The 20,466-nt window shown below is 44.7% G+C and overlaps 1 protein-coding gene across 1 annotated transcript in view; it reads right to left on the bottom strand.

Annotated features, from left to right (window-relative positions):
- LOC124622251 (protein unc-13 homolog C) overlaps positions 1 to 20,106 on the bottom strand; it is a gene marked incomplete at its 5' end in the record, with an annotated part of 692,708 nt that extends 672,602 nt beyond the window's left edge. Inside the window, 3 exons of the mRNA XM_047147909.1 lie at positions 16,308 to 16,528; positions 16,685 to 16,984; positions 20,054 to 20,106. Of these exons, the coding sequence (XP_047003865.1) occupies positions 16,308 to 16,528; positions 16,685 to 16,984; positions 20,054 to 20,106 (574 nt within the window). The remainder of the gene's footprint in view (positions 1 to 16,307; positions 16,529 to 16,684; positions 16,985 to 20,053) is intronic.
- Positions 20,107 to 20,466: the final 360 nt, after the last annotated feature.

Below are 20,466 nucleotides of genomic sequence, written 5' to 3' on the forward strand. Positions count from 1 at the left end.
CAGGCGGAGTTTAGTTTTTAGCTGCCCAATGTCGATCGTCTGCATGTCTTAATACATTTCGCTACAATTTTCTAGCATTGTTACGGTTTTATAAAACTCTGTTGGGGCGTGACAGAACCTGTTTTTTGCGTCTGAAAATTTCTCTTCGTTAAGAACAACACACTGTGCTCTGTTTGCTAGCAACTCTTCAAGTCAGTTCTAGAACTGTTCTGATATTATGTACTCTCGTAAATTGTGCATTATGCCACTCTGCAGATCTCTATCGAATGCCTTCAAAGAACACGGCATCTACCTTGTCGGCGGTATCAACTGGCATCCGTGTCTCGTGGACAAAAGAACGAACCGTGTTTAACGCTACCGTTCTATGCAGAATCGTTGTTGATTTCAACTGACGAGATTTTCGGTCTCCAGAAAGGTCACAATATGCCAGCATAGAACGTGTTGAAATACTGTACACCAGACTAACGTCAGCATGGACTGCGCAAGTAGACGGACAACCTATGCGACAAGACACGCTACATTGTTGCCAAATTTATTCAAGATGGCGGCGATGACGTCATCCAAGATGGCGGAATGTAGCCTTGGCAACATCGCATTACGTTATCCAAGATGGCGGCTTTTGGCGGGAAAATAGGCCAATTGTGCTACATCCACTAACCTAACCTCAAGAAAAAATGGCGGGAAGTTTGAATTTTGGCGGGAAAATAGACCAATTGTGCTATGCCCACTAACCTAAGCCTTCACAAGAAAAAATGGCGGGAAGTTTGAATTCCAACAGGATAATGCATGCAAAAACCATACTTATCTTTATTATGATATTATCATTCATTAACATTCATTATCATTTATTATTATTTATTACCATTTATTATTATTTATTATCATTTATTATTATTATTTATTACTATTGACCTGCCTCCACTAGAACATTTCATCCAAATTCAAATTCCAACACAATAATGGCTGCAAAACCTTACTTTTGTTTATTATTATTCATTATCATTTATTAACATTCATTATTATTCATTGTCATTTATTATCATTCATTATCATTTATTATCATTCATTATAATTTATTATTATTATTATTATTATTATTATTATTTATTATAGGCCTGCATCCACTAGAAAATTGCGCCAAATTCAAATTCCAACACGATAATGTCTCGAAAACTGTACTTCTATGTATTATTATCATTTATAATTTATTCTAGATGGCCCATTTTCTCGGCGAGGAAGTAATTTTTCTTACATCCATAACAAAAATCTATCACGAGTTCAAATCCCAACACCATAATTGATCACACGTACGAACTTTCTTCCTCACTTAGCTTTTGTCACTGGTAGTCTATCATAATCACGTCAAATAATAATCTGCTCTTATAGTAACGTAAGTCACGTCCTTCGATTTTGCAGGGGGGAAGGGACTGAAGACTTTATTTCGAGCAGTACGTTCATCACTTGTTCTCCAACACAGTCAGCACACACATCTTTGATATCGCAGTGCAGTCACCACGACGTCCGCGCTCCAACTGAATTACTTCAAATTCTCGCCACCCCTGGCCAGCGCGCGGAGACACTGCCTATGCCTGTCACGTGAGGTGGCCGGGCACTAACGTGGGGGGCGAGCCCAGCGATCGCTCCCACGTCGTAAACATGTTTTCGCTGGACACGCTAGGACTTGTCGTGTTTGACGTCACAGCGGCCCCTTGTCGGCTCACCACGTGTATTCGTCGCCTCCGCACGTTTCCCGCCAAAATTGTCTCCCTCGGAGCTGAATCACACAACGGTCGACCGTTCGCTGCCACACTTCTGGCGCCACGCTCAAACCTGTCGACGCCGACCACTCACCGACCATCACGTGTCCCTGTGCGAGCGTGAACGCAGTGCTACACTTTTGACGGCAAAGTTTGCTCGACAGTGGGATCCGCCATGACCATATAACAGCACGTTTGAACCGCACTAGAATGCCCGCTAATTGACTCGCTCTCAAACGCGCGTAATAACTGAACAATCGCTGCGCCGCCGTCCCGCTTGCGTCACACGCCCTCCATACATGTGACGGACATAGCCTTCTGTAAATACATGTAAAATGACTCTTTATTTCAGGCATTACGGGCATGCAGGTGTGTCCCAACTGACGTCTCCAAGCTCACACAGCGAAACTCCAGAGCGCAGCTGACGTACGCGCGGCCGGCTGAGCCCGCTCCATCGTCAGCTTCCTGGCGGCTGACGTCTAGCTACCAGCAGTGCCCGCACACCCCCATGGCCAGCGCGCTAGGTAGGCGGCGAGCGGCGCCTCAGGGATGACTTGTAATTTTCACATGTTGGACGCTGCTGTTATACGTATCTGTTTGCTTGTAGGATGTACCAGCTGCTAATAACCATCATTTTTTATATAGACCTGGTGGAGTAATAGTATTATTTCTGACTCATGATCTGTTGTGATCATTGGGCACTAAACGTCTCCACAGGGCTATATTGGGCTCGTATCATAGAAAGGAATAGTTTTACGATTGGGGTAGAGATAGCTCAGCGTAGGGTGACCGGGGAGAAGGATGTACGTCCGACAGGATGGAAAAGTAAGCGATCTAAGGTTATTGCCCGTTTTTAAGTGCTGAACGTTCTAGTCTTAGGAGTGTATGTGTGTTTATGTTCTCTCTCTCTCTCACTCTCTCTCTCCTACCGAAACCTTCGATGCACCGATCGTGGACTCTAGAACAATACTTTACACATGATAGATTGGATGATTTGCTTAAAAATCTGTCGAACTACTTTGTGTATAAATATCGCTCCGTTCTTCTTCTTCTTCTTAACTGTATGCTATTAAATTAAGGCACTTTGAGATCTGTTACTATAGATCGATATGGTGTGCTAAGCTCCAAGACTTGGTTACATTTCGAGAAATGAGGTGCACTTGGATGGGTTTGGACTAGAAAAGCTCTATTCAGTCAAGAGAGGTGGAGTGTAGCTGTATTCGTCTCCTCGGTTGAGGAATAATTGGGTAGCGATGTTGCGGGGTAGGTAGGTCAATGCCGAGGTGAGGATGGTCTTTTACCATATGAGGACTAGATAGCTCTGTGACCGCCATATGCAGAGGGATTGATAGAGTACTATGTGTGAGGTCTTAGAAATATGTATAGCATTGTCTGGTATAATTTAATCGTCTTTATGTGTTCGACAATTAAGTCTGAATGGGCGTGCTGAGCAGTCATCTATGAATGGTCGCAGTGATACTTGCAAAGTAGAGGATGTATGGTTTAGCTATGATACCGAAATTAAGAAAACAAGCTGTCACATGATTGGCCAGTGTTGGACTGTAAAATTTTTCGCGATATCAGCTGTGATGGCTAATATTACTGTAGATCGGTGGTGTCTCATTCATCGCATCTGTGCATTGGGTATGACGTAATGATTGACTGACAATGCTTGCTTGAGTTGGGGGACAAATTTTGGTTGATGGACCGCAACTTCCAGGGTTGCTAGCACTGAAAACGGTGATCCTGTACTAGTGTGCAAAATGAACAATCACTAGAAATGGAATGCAGAGTTATAAACTATTCGGTCACTGCGACATATGAGTTTAAATGTATAGATGGTCAATCACTTTCGAGGGAAGTCGCTACAGCGCCAGCAGGCTCTTATATTTTCCTTGTGTTGTGGCTGTCCTTTATTTAAAATCATCCAATGTTACGCTATCGACTGTAAGACTGTGATTTACAAGGTGCAAGTTATAGTTTCCTGTGAGAGGCCGTGCATCAGTCCGTGTTAATGTCTGTTTAGAATCAGACAATGACTTCGAAGTCGCGGCAGAAAGACGAAATGCTCAGCAGTGTGCAAAAGCGTGTTAGAAAACACTATTTGAAAAAGGGCCAGAGGCAGCTTCTCATTCGCTTAGAGTATGGGTGATCAAACTTTAAAGGGGGCTCTGCAGTGTGTGTGTGTATATTTAATATGATCTTGTTCATATAGGCATCTGTAGTTTGAGGTTTTGGATTTGGCGAGCTGTTAGGAATTCTTGGATGGTTGCACTCTTGAGTTATTCAGGAGGAGTATTGTGAATTCCGTTTGTCCACGCTGGAGGTGGATCGCATTGGTGCCTTCGTGACTCTTTCACTGTTTGATGGTAGAGGATAAAGATGGTAGGGTGTTGAGGATCTGTTGTACTTGTACCTAGTTTGAGGCGTACAACATTGCGCGCATTTCCGGCGAATGGTCAAAACAAGGTCCTGTTGTAGTAACTGAGATCGTTCTGTTTATAGACGGGTTTCAGAAGGTAATAGATATTTCTCTGACTTAAATTGCAGAGATCAGATGGGTGAAGATAAATGCATACTCATCTATGCTTAGAAAGGGAGAATGCTTTTTTATTATTAAGTGAGTTTTGGCAGGAGTGAATATGATTGTATATATACGAGTGGAAATTCTGAGCGAAGGGTGAATGACGTCAGGTTTGCTGGCTGGGGGAGACACTGTTTACATGTCCTGTAGGAGATGCAAGGGGGAGATAGAGATCTGCGCTATTCAGGAATCCATTTGTGCACTGTATGTCGTTAGACAAAGGTATAGGGAGAGCCCACTTCAGCATTCTGGTCCTGGGGCTGAGTGGACAGCTGTTTAGATGGACAGCTATGTGGCTTTGACATGCCGCTGGCGGCGCTCGGACACTCGCTTTGTGAGGCGCTATGGGATTAGTTTGAGCATTTAGTACTTGTTTCGGTGGTTATTGGATTAAGAACTGTAATATTGAAGGTCATGTCCTCAGCGGGACCTCTATGTAATTGAGTAAGTGTGTTTACATATTTGAAGATATGTTTCGCGAATTGTGATGTTAAGTTGATGGCGTAGTTTAGCTACCACTGTAAAAAAATTAGCTGTCTGCTGCTGAAAGAAAGAAAGAAAGAAAGGGATGACCTTACCCCCAGACCTGATGGATGAGTTATTTATAGCTGAATGATGCTATGTGTTCGGCTATAGGAGTCTCTAAATGGCAGGGCGAGATTTTTTTTATGTGGAAATTTATGCAAGCTATAGATAGTGATATTCGAGTGCTAGTGACAACAGTTAAGAGCGGAAAAATAGGTACAAATTGAGCGCTGGCAGAATGTTGCGGCAATGGTAATAATATTTAATTGAAGGTGGAAAAGGTGGTAAATATGGACCAGGCTTTGAATATTGGTGTGAGTGTCGTATGTGCTTGATGCTCTGTACAAAAGTTTGACTCTTTAATTGCGTTTGATATTTCTGGGTGTGTGTAAAATTAATTTTACTGTTGAAAGTGCGAGAAAGATGAGTTGATTGGTGTTTAGATAGAGGCTACGCTTGTAATTCGAAAAGAGGGGATGAGAATGGTAAACTGATTGATGGGCATGGTTTGTGGGGTGATATATGAATGTCAAGATAGGGTTGAGGACGTTTGCGTATGTTGATGGTGGGACGGGTGTGAGGTTAGGTGCGGTGGGAGGTATAAATTAGATCTTATTTTTTAAAAAAATGTTGTAAAGTAAGAATAATATTGAGAAGGGTTTAGATGGCTGGTTACGCGACAAGGCGAGAGCAGGGATGTGTAGTTATGTTTAGTTAAAGGGCGGTGTAATGTCGTGTGAGGAGCAATGCGCAGTGTGCTACAGTGTCATAGGAGGTAAAGACATGCGCTGCTATGATGTGCCTAGCGTGTGGAGGCTGCGCTTTGGAATTATGCTACGATGATATAAAGTTGACTTTCACCAGCGTTCAGTGGTCGCGGCTCGGAATCGCGGTCCTGGACGGACGTATGTGTCTGCTTTGACCACTGACGAGCGTGCTGACCGCGCCAACTCACGCTTGCGGAAGCCGAGTAGGGGCTGTGCGAGGCCTGAAATCAGACGGATGGGTGACTTCACGATCATGTGGGCAGGGTGCGGAGTGGGGGTACCTACGCACGTCTGCTGAGTTATTTTGCGAGCGGATCTACAGGCTCTGCTATGCGTTATTAGGATAGTTTACGAGTACTGAGCGTATCTACACATCTTGGCTCTGAGCACTATGCGACTTAACTTCTGAGGGCATCAGTCGCCTATAACTTAGAACTAATTAAACCTAACTAAAGGACGTCACACACATCCATGCCCGAGGCAGGATTCGAACCTGCGACCGTAGCGGTCGCTCGGCTCCAGACTGTAGCGCCTAGAATCGCACGGTCACTCCGGCCAGCTATCTACACATCTGTGTGATGCATTATTTAGTAGCAGTTTGCTACAGTGTGTACTGAAATTATGATTGGGTGCATGTCTGTGGGCTGTGCAACATGGGCCAGGGCACATCTGGGATTGGTGTTTTGTGATAGCGTGATAGATATACTGTATGGTTAAATAAGTTGTTCGAAGAAATAAATAGAGTGTTCTCAATGGTTACACGCGGCTGCAGCGCACCATCTCGGTTGCATCGAGTAGTGAATGTTTTCCCAGCCGCGTTAATCGTGTGTGTCAACGAGCTATGAGCTATTCTGACAATAGACGTGAAGGCAGGTCCAGACCTGAGACGCCGGCGGTATACATGAGAAGAACAATGCAACTTTCACATGTGTCGGCTGTCACGAGCGCTCAGAAGCTGAACTTGGCTGGAGACGCTGGAACCCGCTTCCCCACCGACCGCATGCGCGCGCGGCCTGCCTTGGAGTGTAATCTAAGGCGCATAGGCGATATCAATTTCTCCGGTGATAGGTGCGAATGCGAATGTGTTGAGGTCATGTTTGGGGGAGGCCGAGCAGAGACTTTTGGTTGGTTTGGCAGCTGGTGGTGTTTGGGCATGTCTGTTGCACTATTTTGCGAGCATGTCTGTGCACTGTGCGCTGCTTTATTTGGAGAGTTTAAGAGTACAGAGCTCGTCTGCTGATATTGTGTACTGCATTATTTAAGAGCTGTTTGGTATTGTGTGGTGAAATTAGGAGTCGTTTACCTGTTTGTGGCCTGTGTCAGATGACCACAATCGGATCAGTGCGGGTGTTTTGTGACAAATATGCTCCACGACTAAATAAAAGGGCTCCAAATAAATAGAGTGCAGCCCTTCCTTACTTCCCCGAGCAGCACAGCGCAGTGTGAGCTGTTTTTGTGCAATAACGGCAATCTGGTCAGAATGTGAGTGAGTAGACAAATAACTGGACAAATTTATCTGTAGAGGAGTTACAGGTCTGGATTGGAATGAATATCTTGATGGGTGTGGTTGTGTTGCCAAGTGTAGTGCACTACTGGAGTTCAGAAACTGTCTTATGTCAGCCTTACATATGGAGACCTATGAGAAGTAAAAGTTTCAAAAAGATACGTCGCAAATAAATAAAGTACACTCATTCCTCCTTCCATCAGCCTATGCACTGAAATTATTTACGAAAATTAGCAGTTGTTTGGCTATTTGAAGGTAAATGTTTTGCATTATTTACGAGCGGTTCGCATGTCTGAAGGCTGTGCTATGAGTTATTTTTAACTGTTTACAATTAGCAAGTGTGTGTCTAGAACATTATAAATGAGATATGTAGGAGTGTTTGCAGGTCTGTATAATGTGGGACATGTCGGTGTGGTACATATACTCCATTCCTAAATAAAGTAAATTCGTTCCTCCATCCATGGACCTAGTGTAGGGTGAGTCCGTTTACCAGAAACATGTAGGACGAGGTTGAGTGCTGGTGGCTTAGTTTGAAACAATTTTCTTAGGTTGGTGACAGAAGCGCAAGTGAGCTTTGTTTACTGGCGGATTTCAAACTTGGCACTGGTTCCTATGAGAAGGAGGTGGCGGTCTGGTCCTCGAAAAGTAGTTAAAATTAGGGAGTTGAACACGTTTGCATACGTATATGAAATTCTAAATTCAATTATTTAATATAGCGGGGTGGTGAGAGTGAATCAGCGAGCGTTCTCGCGACGAGCAAACACGCTGTTATACCGTCATGGTGAATTCCACTGTAGGTCAAACTCTGGTGCCAAACGTACCCTTTGTCCGGCACATGGTCGACAGGTTCCATCCTGTCCAGTATTAAGTGCTCGCGGGTGCTGAAAGTTGTTTACGTAGTCGGACTCTGAGGCGAGCGCAGCTGACCGTTTGTGGCGGGACCCTGAGGCGCCACTTGCCGCATACCTAGTGCGCTGGCCGTGGGGGTGTGTCGGCACTGCTGGTCGCTTGACGTCAGCCGGCCAGGGAGCTGCCAATGGAGCAGGCTCAGCCGGCCGCGCGTACGTCAGCTGCGCTCTGGAGTTTCACTGTGTGAGCTTGGAGAAGTCACTTGGGACACACCTGCATGAGCATAATGTCTGAAATAAAGAGTCATTTTACAGGTATTTACAGAAGGCTATGTCCGTCGCGTGTATGGAGAGTGTGTGACGTAAGTGAGATGGCGGCACAGCGATTGTACAGTTATTACACACATTTGAGGGCGAGTCAATTAGTGGGCATTCTAGTGTGGTTCAAACGTGCTGTTATATAGTCATGGCAGATCCCACTGTCGAGCAAACTTTGCCGTCAAAAGTGTAGCACTGCGTTCTCGCTCGCACAGGGACACGTGGTGGATGGAGAGCGGTCGGCATCGACAGGTTTGAACGTGGCGCCAAAAGTGTGGCAGCGAACGGTCGACCGTTGTGTGATTCAGCTCCGAGGGAGACAATTTTGGCGGGAAACGCGCGGAGGCGACGAATACACGTGGTGAGCCGACAAGGGGCCGCTGTGACATCAAACACGACATGTTCTAGCGTGTTCAGCGAAAACATGTTTAGCCCGCATCTCGTGGTCGTGCGGTAGCGTTCTCGCTTCCCACGCCCGGGTTCCCGGGTTCGATTCCCGGCGGGGTCAGGGATTTTCTCTGCCTCGTGATGGCTGGGTGTTGTGTGATGTCTTTAGGTTAGTTAGGTTTAAGTAGTTCTAAGTTCTAGGGGACTGATGACCATAGATGTTAAGTCCCATAGCGCTCAGAGCCATTTTGAACCAAAACATGTTTACGACGTGGGAGCGATTGCTGGGCTCGCCCCCTGCGCTAGTGGCTGGTCGCCTCAAGTGACAGGCATAGGCAGTGTCTCCGCGCGCTCGCCAGGGGTGGCGAGGATTTGAAGTAATTCAGTTGGAGCGCGGACGTCGTGGTGACTGCACTGCGATATCAAAGATGTGTGTGCTGACTGTGTTGGAGAACAAGTGATATAATGTACTGCTCGAAATAAAGTCTTCACTCCCTTCCCACCTGCAAAATCGAAGGATGTGACTTATGTTACTATAAGAGCAGATTATTATTTGACGTGATTATGATAGACTACCAGTGAAAAAAGCTAAGTGAGGGAGAAAGTTCATACGTGTGATCAATTATGGTGTTGGGATTTGAACTTGTGATAGATTTTTGTTATGGATGTAAGAAAAATGGCTTCCTCGCCAAGAAAATGGGCCATCTTGAATAAATTATAAATGATAATAATACATAGAAGAACAGTTTTCGAGACATTATCGTGTTGTAATTTGAATTTGGCGCAAGTTTCTACTGGATGTAGATCTATAATAATAAATAATAATAATAATATTAATAATAATAATAATAATAATAAATGATAATGAATGATAATAAATTATAATGAATGATAATAAATGACAATGAATGGTAATGAATGTTAATAAATGATAATGAATGTTAATGAATAATAATCAATATCACAATGAAGATTACGGTTTTTTCATGCATTATCCTGTTGGAATTCAAACTTCCCGCCATTTTTTCTTCTGCAGGCTTAGGTTAGTGGGCATAGCACAATTGGTCTATTTTCCCGCCAAAATTCAAGCTTCCCGCCATTTTTTCTTGAGGTTAGGTTAGTGGACGTAGCACAATTGGCCTATTTTCCCGCCAAAAGCCGCCATCTTGGATAACGTCATGCGATGTTGCCAAGGCTACATTCCGCCATCTTGGATGACGCCATCGCCGCCATCTTGAATAAATTTGGCAACAATGCAGTGTGTCTTGATGCATAGGTTGTCCCTCTACATGCGCATGCCATCATCAAAGAACGACTGCTATCCTGGCTTGCCGTATCGTCCATTGAATATATTTGCAGTATGATTAGGCGGAAGTATGTTCTTCACTGTCATCCACATACCGCTGCTGATGCTTTGCGGTCTATGATATAAACCTCGAGGAGGAGGATTATAAAGGAAAATAGGTACCCCTACGCTCTCTCGAATCAATACCGTGATGTTAAGTGACTGTAACTGTAGAAACGAGTTATTAACACCACAAATAACTCTCAACTTTAGGGATTACGTGCAGTTTTAAAATCCTAAGGATTTGTTCGTTCCCGTATGCCTTATATGTGGTATAAAGTTCATGTAAGGTACATTGTCGGTTAGCGCTATTGGTTAGATCACGAGGGATACTAAGACTTATTTCCCGCGTGGAATTGTAGGATTCCATTTCAAAGTTTACGTTGTTCGTGTTGAACAAACTCGCTAGTCTCGCCAATTTCCCTGAAAAAATTTCAGTACGTGAGAAGGTAACAATCAGGAACTCCTGCCAGAGGTAGTGCATGCTATTTGGAATACTGTTATATATTTAAGACACTTTTGTTCAGTGATGGCATTCTGAAACTTTGTAGATAGAAAACAGCGCACTGAATATGTTCAAAATACAAAGAGCTTATATGTGATAGTGACTGTGAACTAAAACATAAGGTTTCATTTCAAAGGACCCATCCAAACTTTCGGCCGACGAAACTCACTTTACACTTTTGTTCTCCGCCACGTAACGCATTAGTCTCGAGGAAAATAGGCGATATCACCCGTGTAACGAAAAAGAAATTAATAAACAAGAAACAATGAGTTAGTGGCAGCGTAAAATATTGCATAAACATGCAGACTGGATTACCCTATAGCCACAAAAAACTAATTTATGAATAGAAGGCAGCGCGAATGCAATCATCCGGGAGTATAACTGCGGATATCTTTGTGGTTAAAAGGTAAAGGACGGTTACAGCATGACGATTTTTACGATATTCAACTATTTCCATTACATGGGATCGATAATAATAACTATTTTTGTTTGTAGTTATTATTATAATTATTATCCATTTGAAAAGGAGTGCTATTATGTTCATTGGAATGTACAAATGGTTCAAATGGCCCCTGAGCACTATGGGACTTAACTTCTAAGGTCATCAGTCCCCTAGAACTACTTAAACCTAACTAACCTAAGGACATCATACACATCCATGCCCGAGGCAGGATTCGAACCTGCGACCGTGGCGGTCGCGCGGTTCCAGACTATAGCGCCTTTAACCGTTTGGCCACCCCGGCCGGCTGGAACGTACAGTTTGTGGTAAATGTATTCTTTACATCTAAAAATGGCACCATGCCTTCTTCGTAGTTTTTTGCACAATTACACATGTTTATTATTTTCATCATACCAGAAGCAGTCTTACGTCTTGAGTCAGTATTATTTTGTCGGCAGCGGCAGAGGTCACTTACGCATTTGCTAAAATCTGTCACAAAGGTAAATAACGGATGTTCTAGGATACTCCATCTACTGGTATCCTCGCTTTATAATCTGGCTCCTGTTCGTCTATATCATACACGAATAGCGTTCAGTATAAAATTAGTGGATCTATCAAAGTTACTCCTAAATTACTAGTACACAACGCAACGCTTATTACGCTGAGAAGTGTAGCTGGTTAACATGATTCAAAATTATGTCTAATTAATATTCATAAATGTACTACGATGCATGGCTAATATCTAACATTACGCAAGAGCAAATTGTAAGAGTAAGTATCTTACGTTAGTCACTTGTTATATATAATTGGTAGCGGCTCTGCAGCCGCCATCAGATCTAAAAATGAGGAAATACAAACTAAAAATTTATCAGTGGGTTTATAAAACAAGAAAATGGATATTAAATGTGCGACTAAAGTGACAAAATTTCGTAATAATTACCGACTACGCGTCTAGTTCTCGGTGGTGTACTTTTAGATGACTCGTACATTCTATTCGCACATTTAATGTCTTTTTTTTATTTTATAAACGTACTGATATCGTTTAGTTTATGTTTCCTAACTTTTAGATCTGATGGTGGCTGCTAAGCCAAAACCGGTTATCAGTTTTAGAACAGTAGCATGTGACCAAGAAATTAACTGCTGTAGTCTAATCCGATACAAAAGTCGCCGGTCTCCGCAGTGGGTCAAATGGCCTCATTTCGTTAGTATGCAAAACACTCTGTGACACTATTTCGTTTGACTTTCCAATGTCATAGAAATATTCGCAGAAAATTTCGCAAAAAATCGTCTCATTAATTACGACAGGAAGTTGTAACTTGCGGAACGTGCCTAGAAAAGGTCAGAAAGTGGTGTATTAAGATGTGGCCACGATCGGCCTCTGCTTCCTTAGTCAATGGAATGTAAAGTACTAGGTTCGACTTCAGCAGACAAAAATGTAGGCCAGAGGCAATCATACCCTCAAAGATTACCCTAACCAAATGTAGTAAAATGGTTTACTAAGTTTTAATTTCCGCGAGTGTGATGCAGATCTTATTTCTCTCATCCGCACAGGCTTCTTTAAAGAGTTTTCTGTCTTTAGCAGAATAATCTAGCCCGCATAATTACGTAGCACTTTGCGCAACTAATAGTGATGCTTAAACGACCTCACTTTTCCTAGTTTCTTAATCTGGTTTCAATCTGTGTTCAAGACACTGGAACTAAAGTTTTGCATCACCGAGATATGTCATGCAGGTATTTTGCTATTGTGACTGCTCCTGTACCGATCGGAAGGTCACTCCTGATGTTGTTCATATACATGTACACAGTTAACAACAGCGGTATCTACGTGCAGAACGCCACACTCGAGTGGATTTAAGCTTTTCAGTTGAAAGTATAGCACCAGTAGAGACGCATCAGAGACTTCTGTAGAGCAACAGACTGGACACCCATCATGCCGCCAAGGACAATCGTGACCAGTGATCCGGTCCTCATCATCACGTTACACGTAAAAGGGTTGTCAGCAGGGGAAGTTGGCCGACGGTTGCACTGGAGTCAAAGTGATGTGGTGTGGAAATGGAACCGGCTCCAACTGACTGGCATTGTTGAGGACTTACACCGTACAGATCGTTCACGTTCAACAGCTGCACAGAATGTTCGATATCTACGACTGTTGAGTCAAAGAAAACGTGGGTTGAGTGCTCCAGAACTGAATACGGCGTTCGAAGAGACTACAGGGGTTGTATCGCATCAGACTGTTAGGAGATGATTGCATGATGCAAATCTCCATTTCCGACGACCGTGGCGAGCGCCGCAGACTCCGTTATAGGTGGAAAAGAAATCACGCAGAATGGACACCCCAGGATTTGCGTCGGGTGTTGTTCCCGTACAAAACTCGGATCTGTTCGTACCCTGATAACCGTAGACAACGTGGTTGGTGAGAACCCGCTAATTTGGAACTGCTTCAACATCATATCCCACATGTGCAACAAGGTGTTGGTGGAGTGATGTTCTGGGATGACTGTTTTTGAACGTCGACAACTGCGACGTACTCTGCTGGACCTATGCAGAATCGTGATTGAACGGTGGGAAAGTCTGGAGCACAGATTCCTTGACGATCTCATCGATGGTATGCCACGGCAGATTCAACCCTGCATCCGGACAATGGGGCTATTAATGACGTAACTCAAGAGTGCTGTGAAAAAGCTCCCATGGGAAACAGACGATTTTGTCATTACACAAATGTTTGCTTTTTTGGTTGGCTAATCTGGAGACATTGCAGATGAATGAATATATACGTATGCGTCAGAGCCAATTTTTGTTTTTGTGCCACGAATTTTATAAGAAAGGGATGATGCTAGAGATTTGTTTTAATGAGTGTAATTGCACAGGTGATAATCAACCACAGCATTATCTATAGCCCTATTAAAGTTACTTGACAGTTGACGTCTCTCACTTTCACTAGAGTGTTGCCGCATCGGTTGCCGGCAACCGCTCAGTTATAGGAGGCAACAAACACGGCGAGTCACTTTAGAAATGCCGTTAATGTGTAACGCGGATCAATGTTGGAAGCGGCTACCGCGAGGTACGACAGAAAAGCGAGATGCTCTGTCGACAGCTGATTTTAAGTGAACAGTGACTGAACTGCGGCAGACAACTAGTTCTGTAGCCCTGAAACTAAACTCATGTCCTAACCTAACCACAACCTCGTGGTCTGCAGTGTGTGCGAGAAAAAGGCAGTCAACAGTGTGCGGCAAAAGTAATCTTGACGAGCTTGGTTACTTGAAACTATCCTCACACTGTCTAGACGAGCTGCCGCTTTACCAACTGATGAGCAGTCCTGGTTGTACATTATAGGGGCACACGCAGGCTCCAAACCTAAAAAGAATGATAGGAAGAAAAATAAGAGCAGCGATGTTGCATTCGTATATTTATGACCGTGATGACTCAGTTGCTCACGCAATGTCATGCAAAACTTATCTAATGTAAACTGATCTCTGTGAGATAACTGGATACGAGACGTTGAATCGCGTTTTGTACGGAAGAGTACAGTAGTGTTTGGTTGGTGCCTTGTATGAAACATGTATTTCGATAACATCGTTGTGTGTGTGGAGGGGGTGGCGGCGTGTGTGTTGTTTTTGGTGTGGTTATCGTGTGTGATGAAATACGCATAAGAGGACCAGACCCAGGATTCGGAATCCAAACACATCAAGAAAGAAAGCCTGACAAAGAACTGGAAGTGAAATGACCGATTTTTGTCGCAGTTTGGCAATGGCGAACGGTTCGAGCGTGATGTTGAGTACTCTCACTGGAGGAAAGAAGCTCCAACACGTGAAATGTCGACTATCGAGTAATTTTAATCGGACTGTAGTTTCCTCGAGCTTAATACACTGTGGTAACAAGAATCTTGGTGCAGCTACGTGCACACATACAGATGGCGGTAACATCACTTACTCCAGGTACTGGCGGAGCTGTCATTTGTAATTCAGGTGATTCATGTGAAAATGTTTCCGACGTATTTAGCCGTATGACGGAAATTAACGACTTTGAACGCCGAATGGTAGTAGAAGCTAATGCATGGGATAATCCTTCCCTAAATCGTTAGGAAATTGGAGTATTCCGTGATCCACAGTGTCACGAGGGAAGGAAAAAAAGCAAAGAAAAAGAAAAAAAAACAGCAGCTGGTCATTTTGTCACCTGATGCGGATACGGTGGGGCATGTGGTCAACACACCGTCCCCCAGCCAGCCATTGTCAGTTTTCGTGTCGGGTGACGCTACTTCACAAGCAAATAGCTCCTCAATTGGGCTGAGTGCTTCCCACTTGCCAACAGCTCTCTGCACAATCGGACGGTGACCCATCCAAGTGCTAGCCAAGCGCGACAGTGCTTAACTTGGGTGATCTGACGGGAACCTGTGTTACCGCTATGGCTAGGCCGTTGGCATCAAGAATGGTCGGAGAATACAACATTCCGGGCAATACCTCTCATCACGTACAATGCGGCGCCCTGGGGCCTTCACTTAACGACCGAGGGCAGCGGCGTTTGCGCACAGTTATCAGTGCTAACAGACAAGTAACAGTGTGTGAAATAACAGCGGAAATCAATGTGGGACGAACATATCTGTTACTGCAGTGCGGTGAAATTTTGAGTTAATGGGATATTGCAGCAGACGACATCGCCTGCAGCTCCTCTCCTAGGCTTGTGACAATACACGGACTCCATGGAAAACCGTGATCTCGTCAGATGAGTCTCGATTTCAGTGGTAAGAGCTGACGGTGGCGCAGACCTTGCGAAACCGTGGACCCAAGTTGTCAACAAGGCACTGTACAAGCTGTCGGTGGCTTCATAATAGTGTGGTCTGTTTTTATATGGAATGGACTGGGTGCTCTGTCCCAACTAAACCGATCATTAATTGGAAATTGTTAGTTTCGGCTACGCGAAGAACGTCGGTTTGAAGAACATACTGGACAATTCGAATGATTTAGCCACCCACATCGCCCGGCATAAATCCCATCGACCATATACTGGATATAACACAGAGGTCACTTCGTGCACAGAAACCCACAGCGGGGAGGGGGGAACGACTCCATATTTATGCACGGGATTTGCAACGACTTCTCGAGTGCATGTCACGTCTAGCTGCTGCACTACGCGGCCAAAAGGAGGTCCGACACGACATTACGAGGTATTCCGTGACTTTTGTCACGTCGGTGTACGTTACGGAGCGGAAGACCGACTGTGCAGTTTCAGTTTCACCAGCCGAATATTAGGACAGTTCCTACGAAATTAACACGGACTTTTACTTCGTAAAAGAGATGTCGGTGGAGTGCAAAGAAAGGCGGTTACCTTCACCGGCGCTCGGCTGCTCTTCCTTGGTGGTGACAGTGACGGAAGCGCCGTTCTCCTCCACGTCCTCCGCTTCCTCCCAGATCATGCCGAGCTGCGACGTCGCGATGGGCGCCACGGCGGCCACGTCCGCCGGCGTCACCAGGTCGTCGCGGTAGGCGTTGTTGAGGCTGCGGTAGAAGGCCTCGTCGGGGACGTGCAGCACGTCGTCGCCACCCGACGCCGCCGCCGCCGCCGCAGCAGCAGCAGCGGCCGCCGCCGCCGCCGCCACGGCCGCCGCGCGCCGCTCCGCCGCCCCCGCAGCCGCCGCCGCCGCCGCCGCCGACGGGCCGGCCGACGCCGACGCCGACGCCGACGCCGACGCGGTCTGCTGCAGCAGCGACGTGATCTCCCGCGAGAGCCGCTCCGCCTCCAGGTCCTCGGCCGTGACGACGGGCACGCGCTCGTCGCCCGCCTCGCCGGTGCCCACCGCCGTGTAGAAGTCGAGCAGCTGCGCGATCACGGCCTGCTGCTCGTACAGCAGCAGTTCGAGCTTCTCGAGGCGTTCCCACATCTTGAGGTACTCCTGCGACAGCAGGTCGAGCGCCCTCCACGCGTACTTGAGCTCGGTCTCGAGGATGCTGAGCCGCGACCCGAGGCGCTCCATGAAGTCGCCGATGATGAGGTCGACGCTGTGCGCGTAGCTGCCGACGCCGACGCCGACGCCGAGGCCGAGGCCGACGCCGACGCTGGCGGCGGCGCTGCCCCCGGGCGGCGGCGGGGACCCGGCCGGCGAGGCGCCCGGCGCGCTCGGCCCGCAGCCGGGCTGCGCCGTCTGCGGCTGCGGCTGCGGCTGCGGCGCGGTCGTCTCCATGGCTGCCTCCTCAGCTGAGCGCAGCTGCTCCCTGCCGAACAGAGAGTGTCCGTCGAGGCCGACTATCTGCACTGTCGTTCTAATCTCGTTCGGTACTGTCGCACCACGTCCGCATTCGGAGCGGCGGGGGCAATGCGAAGGCGTCTACACACTAACAGAGAACCCTTCGAGTGCGAGGTCGCAAGTTCAGTCTTTATTAAGACTTATTCGAAAATATTGTGTTATCAATTATGATAGAAAAAATATTAGTTGCTAACGACTCACCGAGCGCAACGGGAGGCAGACAAAATGAGCGTCCGATAGGCGCAGAGATCAACCTTGAGTGGGACGTATACAGTAAGCTTTAGAAAATGAGTACACACTGAATGAGAAATGACGCGCCACAATGATCCTAAACGTTCGCACAATCGAGTTCAAAGACCGAGTCCTTGCGATTACAAACCGATCGGTACTTTCAACCTGGTATCCACTCTTAAGGGGAGTCGGAACGATGAAAATGACAAAATTAACGTTTTTTGGTATTTTTGATAGTAAAATTATTTCGAGTTTTCTGAATAAAACGAATCAAGTTACACCATTCTAAATGTGTTTTTTTATCGCTGCGAAGTTGACGCGCCGCGTAAACGGTTGTAGCGACTCGGTGTGTCACCTCTGACGGCGCCGCTCGCTGGCTGCAAGCACGATATCTTTGCGGAATTAGACAGCGTTTTGTTTTCCAACGTTGTATGGCTTTATCTCTGTGACAAGTGACTCTTCACATCGCTAAACATAAACGTTATACCGTGTATGTTGACTTGTGGAGTTTGCTTTGTATTTTGTAGCTGTTCCATTTTGCGTGTTTGACGAATTTTTCTCGTACCTGTTTTACGTATTTGGTTTGTGGATATCAATATGCCCCGTTTCAGCAATCGTGTGTTTAAGAAAAGGCACAGTGATTGGAAGATGAAATCTTTTGTTGTTTCGAAGGGAGTTGCTGCTCAGACTGCTTCACCGACTACTCCAAATGAATGTGATATAACTCCTTCCAGCAAGAAACTTTGTGACGGCAAAGAAAAGTTTGAAAACTATGAAAGTGACAGTAATTATTTAAATGAAATAATTAACATTTCCTTGCTCTCTAATATTTTGAAACATAACGTATTATGCCAAGTTTGCAAAGAAAGAGGACTGGAATTGAAAATAACTTCACACATTGGTTTGACATGTAAAATGTTATTGAAGTGTAACAAATATGCTGCAGAAGTTTCGTTTTCTAATTGTAACAGTATTCCTCGTAGTGGTAAATATAAATGTTAGGTTAGCGTTGCATTGGTAAGGGCAGTGCTGCAAGGACAATGTTATGTGGAACTATGAACTTGCCAAAACCACCAACCAGGTTTGGATTTTATAATGAATTGGTGGGATCTTCTGCTGAAGATATTGCTCAAGCAACAATGAAGAAAGCAGTTGAAGAAGCTGTGACAGATAATGGAAATTGTAGATATTTAACTGTTGCTTTAGATGGATCATGGCAACGTAGAGGTCATAAATCTCTAAATGGAGATGTGACAGCTACCCGTGCAGACAGTTGCAAAGTAATTGATGCTGCTATTCTCTCAAAACATTGTAGATGTAAGGGCAATACGAAGGACGAACATAGTGAAAGTTGTGAAGCAAATTTTCACGGCACGAGTGGAGCGACGGAAGTAAAGGGAGTGAAAGCAATTTTTTCCAGATCACAGGAGTGGTATAATGTACGATACAATAACTATCTAGGATATGGTGATTCTAATGGATATAAAGCTGTAGAGGAACTCAAACCTTCCGGCAATGAAATTCACATTAAAAAACAAGAGTGCACTGGACATGTGCAGAAGTGCATGGGGGCTCGCTTACGCAAACTAAAACAGACATTAGGATCCCAGAAACTTAGTGATGGTAAGACCCTTGGAGGAAGATTGACAGATGAAGCAATTGATAGATTCCAGAGGTATTATGGGTGTGCAATTAGGCAGAATACAATATGAGGAGAGCAGTATGGGCATTATTTTTCCATACTACATCAACAGATGAGCACCCACGACGTGCACTGTGCCCCACAGGTGATGACTCATGGTGTAAGTACCAATCAGGAAAGGAATATGCCCATAAAAACAGTTTGCCAAATACTGTAAGTAAGCCCATATTAAGAGATTTATCACAGCCAAGTTTATTAGAAAAGTGTTTACATGGGAAAACACAAAATACAAATGAAAGTGTAAATAATTTAATTTGGATTAGGATTCCCCAAAGAGTGTTTGTACAGATAAAAACATTGGATTTTGGAGTGTATGATGCAGTGGAAACATACAATGAAAGAAACATTATCAAATGTGATGTGCTGAAACGTTTAGGTTTCCAACCAGGACACAACACCATTTCCACAATGCGCCTAATTGATGAAAGACTAAGAGGTGAAGGAAGAAGAGACAAAAGCCTACAATATGCAGCAAAAAAGAAGAAAAGACCAGTGAAAAGGAAACTAACGCTGGAAAAGGAAGAGGATGCTGATAATCCATCATAAGGGGCAGGAATGTATTAAAAACTTTGGAAGCCATTTCCTGTAACGTTAAAATTTTCATCTTTGAGGAACATTTTCTCAAAAACTGCTAAATGTATATCAATAAAATTTATACACTATATTGTTTACTTCTTTTCCTTCATTTTCTTCATTTTTATAATAGATTGTAAAAAAATATTGTATAATTCAAGAGTTGTAGAAGAAAAAGTGCAAAATTTTAGAGAAAAAAATAAGCAACTGTTTTTAAAAAAAATTTAAAACAAAAACCAATAAATTTTTCTTAACATGGCATTATAACTTTGTAGAGAAATATTCACTGATCATGTAGCCCAAATTTCAGAGCAAGGTTCGCAGGAGAGCTTCTGTAAAGTTTGGAAGGTAGGAGAGGAGGTACTGGCAGAAGTAAAGCTGTGAGGAGGGGGCGTGAGTCGTGCTTGGGTAGCTCAGTTGGTAGAGCACTTGCCCGAGAAAGGCAAAGGTCCCGAGTTCGAGTTTCGGCCCGGCACACAGTTTTAATCTGTCAGGAAGTTTAATATGTTTAATGGTTTTAGAATCATCTTGGTGCAACATCGTTATGAAAACTACTGGAATGTGATGGCAAGAAACCGAATGCGAAACAATCTGTAGTGGAGATTATCGTGAAAGTCGCTATTTCCACTAATACGTTTTAAAGGCACGGAAAAAAAAAACAAATATCTAGAGGCTGAATTTGTCCAGTGGTTCCAGGTGGTGTGAAATGCAATGTCACACACTTCACGGGAGGGATAGTTTGC

The sequence above is a fragment of the Schistocerca americana genome, chromosome 7 (genome assembly GCF_021461395.2).
Source record: "Schistocerca americana isolate TAMUIC-IGC-003095 chromosome 7, iqSchAmer2.1, whole genome shotgun sequence".
NCBI lineage: Eukaryota > Metazoa > Arthropoda > Insecta > Orthoptera > Acrididae > Schistocerca > Schistocerca americana.